Source organism: Protobothrops mucrosquamatus, unplaced genomic scaffold (assembly GCF_001527695.2).
Source record: "Protobothrops mucrosquamatus isolate PMUCROS unplaced genomic scaffold, P.Mucros_1.0 scaffold6094, whole genome shotgun sequence".
Taxonomy (NCBI): Eukaryota; Metazoa; Chordata; class Lepidosauria; order Squamata; family Viperidae; genus Protobothrops; species Protobothrops mucrosquamatus.
In genome coordinates this window covers 1-8,028 of record NW_015391932.1, presented here as the reverse complement: position 1 = coordinate 8,028, position 8,028 = coordinate 1, and the positions used below count along the sequence as shown (strand labels likewise).

At 57.9% G+C, this 8,028-nt stretch overlaps 1 protein-coding gene across 1 annotated transcript in view; it reads right to left on the bottom strand.

Annotated features, from left to right (window-relative positions):
• LOC107300086 (protein unc-13 homolog B-like) overlaps positions 1 to 7,114 on the bottom strand; it is a gene marked incomplete at its 5' end in the record, with an annotated part of 21,371 nt that extends 14,257 nt beyond the window's left edge. Inside the window, 4 exons of the mRNA XM_015829429.1 lie at positions 2,823 to 2,964; positions 3,112 to 3,339; positions 6,258 to 6,477; positions 7,040 to 7,114. Coding sequence (XP_015684915.1) covers positions 2,823 to 2,964; positions 3,112 to 3,339; positions 6,258 to 6,477; positions 7,040 to 7,114 — 665 coding nt within the window. The remainder of the gene's footprint in view (positions 1 to 2,822; positions 2,965 to 3,111; positions 3,340 to 6,257; positions 6,478 to 7,039) is intronic.
• Positions 7,115 to 8,028: the final 914 nt, after the last annotated feature.

Here is an 8,028-nt window from a genome sequence, read left to right as displayed (position 1 = left end):
AGGAAAGAGGAAAGAGAAGAAAAGAGGAAAGAAAGGAGAAAGAGAGGAAAAAGAAAGTTAGAGGAAAGAGAGAGAGAAAGAGGAAAGAGAAAGAGAGAGAGGAAAGAGAAAGAGGGGGAGAGGAAAGAGAGAGAGGGGAGAGGAAAGGGAAAGGAAAGAGAGAGAGAGAGAGAGGAAAGAGAGGGAGAGGAAAGAGGCATAAAATAATTCATTTGCATTTAATTGTAATGGTTCAAAGAATGTTTGGAAAAATGTTCGGCCCTCCAGCACGTTCACTTCATCCAATCTGGCCCTCTTTGAAAAAAGTTTGGACACCCCTGCTCCAGCCGGATCACATGCTTGGCCTATCTCAGTGGTGGCGAACCTATGGCACGCGTGCCAGAGGCGGCACTCAGAGCCCTCTCTGTGGGCACACGCACTGTCGCCCCAGCCCTGCCTCCTCCCACGGCCCCCTCCTCATCAGCAGCTCCCCCGGAGGAGATTCGCCCCCCAAGCGTGGCCCGCACGGAGCAGCACAGTCAAGGACATGGCGGCCAGGCAGCGGGGACAAGACTCTGCCCTCATGCCCCATCGCACGCAGATGATGCTGTCGGGTGCGGACGAAGGGCATGCCTGCCATGGTGCTACTGGGCTGCCTGGGTGATCTGCGGCAGGCCATGGAGGCGATGGGTGGCTGGGGGGATGGGGCGGGCATGGTGGGGGCGGAGCCAGTTTTGGGGCACTTGGTCTCTAAAAGGTTTGCCATCACTGGCCTATCTTGTCCAGCAGTCTGTCCTCTCAGGAGCCAACTGACTGCAGAAGGAAGCCCACGAATCTCCAGCAGATGCCTCCAGAGGAGCCCCACGGCCATCAGTGCTGACAACCATTGACCCCCAGGACCTTCCAAATTCATTCAGCCTTTTTTTTTTTGAAGCCAGCCAAGCTGGGAGCTGCCATATAACAAAGTTCCACCTTGTACAAAAACTATTCCCTTTTTTTCCATCCTGATTCTTCCGTGATTCAATTCCATTGGTGGCTTCTGGTTGGGTGTTTCTCCTGGCCCGTTTTATCCATACCGTCCATAATTCCGCACACCTCCATCCCGACCCTTCTCGTTCACCTCTTTTCAGGGCCCAAAGCCCCCAGCGTCCCCCCACCTTTCCTCTGAGGAAGCTGCTCTGGCCACCCTCGGATCCTCTTAGCTAGCATATGAATAGAATAGAAGCTGGAAGGGACCTTGGAGGTCTTCTAGTCCAGTCCCCTGCTCGAGCAGGAGAACCTATACCATCTCAGACAAGTGAGTGTCTAGCCTGTTCTTAAAACCTCCAGTGATGGAGCGCCCACGATTTCTGGAGGCAAGCTGTTCCACTGGTTAATTGTCCTCACTGTCAGGAAGTTTCTCCTTAATTCTAGGTTGCTTCTCTGTTTGATCAGTTTCCAACCATTCCAACATAGTTTCTCTTTTCTCCACTTCCTTCAATCCCTTCCCTCCTGTCCCCTCTCGTTCACCTTTCCAGAGCCCAAAGCCCCCAATGTCCCCACTTTCCTCCGAGGAAGCTGTCTTCCCCGCAAGAGATCTTCTCCAGTTCCACAATGTTCCTTCTGAGGTGGGGACCTGGAACTGTGCACAAGGTTCCAGATGTGGTCGCACCACTGGTTTATGCAAGGCCATCTTAATATCGGCACCTCTATTTTCAATATGTTTATTTTCAACACCTTGTGATACCCAACACGCTGTTGGCCTTTTTCACAGCTGATGAGGCTGTTTGGACACTCTCATTCAATTGCTTCCCCTTATCAGTCCCTGCTAGTAACAATCCCATTATTTGTGCGTGCAGACAGGAATTTTCCCGCCACGTGCAACACACTGGTGCCAAAACTTCACGTAACTCTTGGCTCCAAAAGGCCAGAAAGCTCTCTAAGGATCATTGCACGCAGGGCCCCCTGACGCAGCCATGCCATCCCGGCCCCTCTTGGCATAATGAGGGTTCATTATCCTAATTACATCGCCTCCCTTATTTGCCACCTCCAGGAAGAGAGCCCAGGGGCTCCCCTCTCTGCCAGAGCAATCAGCCGCTGATTATATGCCTCGGGAGGAAAAAGGCAGGAAGAGAGCCAACGCTCCAAAGAACACCTGCACGGAGCAGCCGATCCGGCTGGCCGAGTCCCCGGAAAGATGCAGGGCTGCTTCCTGAATCACAGGCACCCCCTGAGCACCATTCAGGGCAGGTTTGGTCACCCACAGCCAGCCTTCCGCCTCCTGCCCTTCCCTCTTGGGCCACACACTTCCTGGCAGCTGCCTTGGGCTTGGCTGAGGCTCTGAGGGGGGCCACCCAGGTGCAGGGAGCAGAAGGAAGAGGAGAAACGTCCAGAGAAGGAGCTGCAGGCGGGAGGTGGAGGGGAAGGCTCCAGGCAGACAACTCACGGGGGTCACCCCAGAACGGCCCTCCTGCCCTGCTGAGGAGCCTCAGAGCCCGTGTCCAAGGACCCCCTGCCTTCCCTCACACAGGGTCCTTGCTTGGGAGGTGGGAAGGAGGCTCTCCTTTCACGGAGCCTCGGTTGGGTGAGAAGCCATGGATGGATCCCTTCTGGGATTTGGGTGGCCACATAAATCTGAGGAGTAAAGACATCTAGGTGCAACCTGGAGTAAAGACATCTAGGTGCAACCTGTTGCTTGAAACACACGACAGGGGGCAGGGGTCGCTCCTGACTTCCCCTCTTCCCAGTGCCGAGTCCCCCCTCCGCTTAATAGCAAGGGATGCCCAGTGCAACAGCCCCTCTGTACAAACACCCACATGTTTTTAGGGAGTACCTGAAGCAGCACCGAGGCCGTGGATACTTACAAATGGAACTTCTCCTCCCAAATGGGGTTCAGATTCCCAAAAATGGTCTTGGTCCTCTTCTTTGTTTTGCCCACCTGGACGGTCACATAGGGGTCGCTGGAGCCGGTCTTGTCCTTGGCTTGCAGGCCTTGGGCACAAACCACTGCCGGGGGGGGGGAGGGGGAAGGAAAAGGAAGGGGTGAGGGGGGAGGCCAGGAAGTGCCCTGGAAGCCGAGTCCCTGGCTCTGGGGCAAGCTTCAGGAGGGCTACCCTCCTCCCCCATCCCCCAGGGCTCTGCTTCTTCCCTCACCTGTGATGGTGATTTTGGCTGACCACTTGGAGGTCCCATCCAGGACACTCTGCTTCACCGCCTTGATCTGCTGCCCGTGGGTCACCTTGTTCTCCCCGAAGACGTCCCGGATCAGGTCAAAGATCTCGGGCTTGTTCCGCTCCCGGATCTTCATACGGTCCTTCATCGCCATGATGATGTTCTGAGTCCGATCCTCGGCACCGTGCTTGGAGCACTTTTCGGCGGCTCCTGGGGAGGGGGGAGGGGAGGGGAGGGGTGTGGCGGGGTCACCGGGACTGGCCTGTCTGCACTGCATCTGCTCCTCTGTCCAGTTGGAATGGGATGTGGGGATGACCTTGGGGGGGGGGGAAGGAAGAGCCACACTCGGGGAACACCTGGATAAGAGGCAATTTGGCCCAAAGAAGGGGGCTGGCAAAGCCCTCCGAAAGGACCCTGCTTAGTTACCTGGGCTGCAGGGGACAAGACTCGGGGGAGGCGAGTGAGTCTCCAGGTTGCAATGGCAACTGGGACCAGGATTGTGGTCGCTAAGCAATGTGGTTGCAAAGTGCAGTGTCAGGTGACTGGATTGCTTAGGGTCAGCAATCCTAACCCTTAAATTCCTGGGGACAAGATGGCCACCTTATTCCAGTACTGGAGGGCTGCCCCAGAGGGGGGGGGTATCAATTTGTTCTCCAAAGCAGAGACCCCCAACCTTTTGGGCACCAGGGACTGCTTCTGTGGAGAAAGATTTTCCATGGATCAGAGAGGGCATGGTTTTGTGTGTTGCCTGCATCCCACGGATGGGGCTTTGCTTGTTAGTGCGGCCCGGTTGCTGGCATGTTGTGGCCCGGTGCTGGTCCACAGACCGGGGGTTCGGGACCCCTGCTCCAGAGCACCAGAAGGCAGGACGAGAAGCAACGGATGGGAATTCACCCAGGAGGGAAGGAAATCTAGAACTAAGGAGAAACTTCCAGAAAAGGAGGACAATTCATCAGTAGAAGTTGTCTTCAGAAGTTGTGGGTGCTCCAACACTGGAGGTTTTCAAGAAGAGACTGGACAGCCATTTGACTACAATGGCAAAAGGTCTCCTGCTTGAGCAGGGGGTTGGGCTACAGGACCTCCAAGGTCCCCTTCCAGCTCTGTTCTGATTCATTGAATCCCAGCAGTCCAAGCTGCCATTACAACTTTAGGATCGTGTGGGTCGTTCAAGCGAGTCTCAGGCGAGAACGGGGGAGGGAGGCAGGTGGATGCTGCAGAGGCTTGGAAGGGACACAAGGTGGAAGGGCAGCCAGTGAGGGCCCCAGGTGTGTGCTGGGAAGCCCAGGTGAGCCTGCAGGGGCCACAGACAGGTTGCGGGGGGATGTGCATTATGGAGGGTGAGGACCGTGCTGCTGGGCTGAGCAGTCTTCTCCCAGGGGTTACTCTGCTGAGACGCCTGACTGCAACTCTCCTAATTCCTGGCCCGCGGGGCATCTGGGAACTGCAGTCCAGCCACAGGAAGGAGGTCGCCGGCTGGGGCAAAGAGCGAGCTGGAGGACTCCTGGGCGGAGAGACCCGGGCACCCGTCTCCCAAAAGGAAAGGCCCCTGCTGGGTCCTGTCTGGCAGCTCACGGGCCGCCATCCCTGGAGAAGCGTCCGGGTGGCCAGGCCCGTCTCCCTCCGGCGAGAAGGGAAGCCCCGCAGCTCCTTCAGAAAGTTTGCCTCTCCCCCCACCCCCCGTACGGAGGTATGGAGGACATCTGCTGGGTGGGAGGGTAAGGCCTGCGTATGATTTGTTCTTGGAACTGAAAATAGGCTTTGCCACTTAAAATAAAACCCGTCTTCTCTGGCACCGAGGCTGCTGTGCCAACATTTCTTGACAGAGGGACTCTGAGGAAACGGGCACCTGTCGAGGCTGCGCTTTAATCACCGCTTCCACGCGTGGCACCCCGGCTGCCAAAAAAGGAAGGTGGCCCCCCCTTCTCTCCCACGGAGGGCCCCGAGCTGGGCTTCCCGGCTTGGCACAGGCCCCTCCTGGGCCCACCCAGTCCAGAAGCACCCGGTTTCCTCACAGGGAGCCCCACAAGCTGCGGGGCTGCCAGGCTTTCTTCCGGTGACTTGACCTTCCTCCAACGGGAGTGGGTGTGGGAGGCGCGGGCTGAACTGAGCAAAAGTGGGCAGGGGGGAGCAGATCTTCCATGGCAGGGAGGGGCTTCGCACCCAGGTCTCCCTGGGCTTAGGCCAACCCCCTCAGCCCCACCCGCCCTGATGAGCCCCTCCCCCATGAGGGCCCTTCCGAAGGGACAATCAAGGCCAAGAGATACAGAAGAACCCGGCCTGCCATGAAGAGGGGTTGGGGCACGTGAGCAGAACCCCGAGATTCAGTTTCCTAGAGGATTCCCCCTCTTCCATCTTTGCTCATGCTCTCCTCTTAAAATTCTCGGACCGGATCCCTGACTGAGAAAGCCGCCTTTTCTCCCGTCTCCTGGAATTTCTGCCTCTGTGGAGCTGGGAATCTCTTCGTCTGGGCATCTCCTCTCCTTACCACGCAATAGGGAAGGAGCTGCCGGTGCGGATAAAGGGGCAGACCCCGGTCTCCAGCCGGGAGGGTGTGACAGTCAGTCTCCTCCTTTCGGACATGACTTATCCTTCACTAGCAATGCATCCAGGGTTATCTCCAAGTGCTCCATTTTATTTTATTTAACAAAATTCCTTCCCTCTCTTCCTTCCTTCCCTCTCTTTCCTTCCTTCCTTCCTTTCCTCCCTCTCTCCTTCCCTTTTCCTTTCCTTCTCCTTCCCTTCTTCTTTCCTCCTTCTCCTTTCCTCCTTCCCTTCTGTCCTTCCCTCCCTCCTTTCCTTCTCCTTCCTTCCTTCCTTCCTTCCTTCCTTCCTTCCTTCCTTCCTTCCTTCCTCAGAAGGGGGGGGACAGGAGGAAGTTCTACTTCAAACAACACCAGCAGTCCTTTGCTGACAGCAGGAACAGCAAGCTGAAGGGGATGCCAACATATTGTAGCACCCTGGAGGGTTTGGGGTCTTTGTTAGGGCGCAAAAATAGTCCTTCGTGGTCTTTTGGCCAGCCACAGCTCAAGAAAGGCCCTCTCCCCTCTCCCCTCGTCACTTGGGGAGCCCACACAAAAGCCTGGGGTCTCAACCTCCCTCCCCCTGCCTGGAAAGGGAGGGCCACTCACTCTGCAGGCAGTCGGCATTGAGCAGGTCTTGGCACTTTTCGTGGCACTTGACCCCACATTCCGTACAGCGCATCCCTTGGCGTGCGATGCCCCACAGGAGCCCCTCGCACTCGTAGCAGTAGGTGGGGGTTGTGGCGGTCCACACCTCAAACTTATGGGGTGTGGTGCAGGAGATGGGGTAGATTAAGGCTTGGAGGGTCTTCTTGTACACGTGGGATTTCTGAAACAAAAAAAGAGTTCCAAGAAAGAAACCCCCTTTTTCTCAGGGAGAGGAGAGAACTCCCCCCCCAATCCTGGGGATGTGAGATGGCTATACCTGGAGCAGACCCCAGACCTCTATTTGCAAACTACCGGGATGTTTCTGCAGAGTCCAGTCTGGGTAGGATAACATGCCCCTTGGCATGCCCAGCCAGGGCCTAACCCGACCCCCCTTGACTCTTTCGGGTCCCCCCCCACGGCTCCCCAGCTCCAGGGCCTTCCCAAAGGAGGGGCAGGAGTGGGCTCACATCTTCTAGCAAGCATCTCTGCTGAGCACTGCGGTCCCGCATACACAAAGAGCCCCAACACGCCTCCCCCACTTGCTGTGGGGGCACCCGAAGTGGCTTTTGTGTAGCTGAAAGGCTCCCACCCTCGGCTCTGCTCATCTGCCAGGGAGGGAGGGCAGCCCTGCCTCGGGGTGATGCACCTCAGGGAGGGCCTCAGAGGATCCCCCCTCCCCGGGTTCAGGACCTGACCCTCTCCCCGTCACCTCCTGGCCTGGCCCAGTTGCTCCCCGGCCTTACCAGCTCTTCATCCTTGAGAGACGTCCGGGTGGACATGGCCGAAGTGATGCCCGCCTTCCGCGACTGCACCAGCGACTGGAAAAGGAATCGGTTATTGGGGGCTTCAGAGGGCACACCTCTTGGGGGGGTCTCTTGGGCATGGAAGCCCCTCAAGAGAGAACCACCTGAGCCCTCCTACCCTGCCTGCCCCATCCCCTCAGCCCTCAGCCGCCATCACTATTCTTCCCTTTCCCCCAAACGCCCAGGGGAGGATCTCTCGGCCCCCCGCCTGGAGGCCTTCCCCAGCTCTCCCACCCGCGGAGGGTCTCTAGGTGGGAAGGAGAAGGGAAGGCCCCCTGTCCTGGAGCCCCTGGCTGGACTGCTGGGAGAGAACACCAATGCCTGGAGGGATTTGGCAGTCCCCCACCCAGGCCCTCTTCCTCCTTCTCCCCCCAGGGCGAGTCGGCCGGTCCAGGAAGGCAGGAGCCAAGCAGTCAGCAGGCTGGGAGCATTGAGGCCGCCAGGGGCAAGTCCCCCACGGGCCAGGAGGCGTAGGGGCCACAAGGCGCTCCAGAAAAAATTGTGTGTGGGGGAGAACACCCCTTCGGTGAAGGAAGCCGGGCGTTGCTCTCCGCTTACTTACCATGGCCTGTGGGAGGGAAGCGCCAGCGTCCAAGAGAAGCAGAACACATTAATGCCACCCTGCCCTCGGCTACCGGACCCCCATGGAAGGGCCCCTCAGCAAGCCCCAGGACCATCCCCAGGGCTTGCAGCCACTCTGGCCACCCCATCCTAGCCCCGTGGAAGGGTGGGCGGAGGCTCCCCACCTCCCTCCTCCGATTTGCTTCCCCACAACTGGAACACCCCCCCCTCGGCTTTTTAACTCTGCCCCCTGGAAGTACAGAGGGAAACCTTCCCTCCCCCACAAAAATACGCTCCAAAGGGCGCCCCCCCCATCCCATTTTCCTGACGTGGGGCTGTTTCCGGCCAATCACCTCTTGTCCCAAATC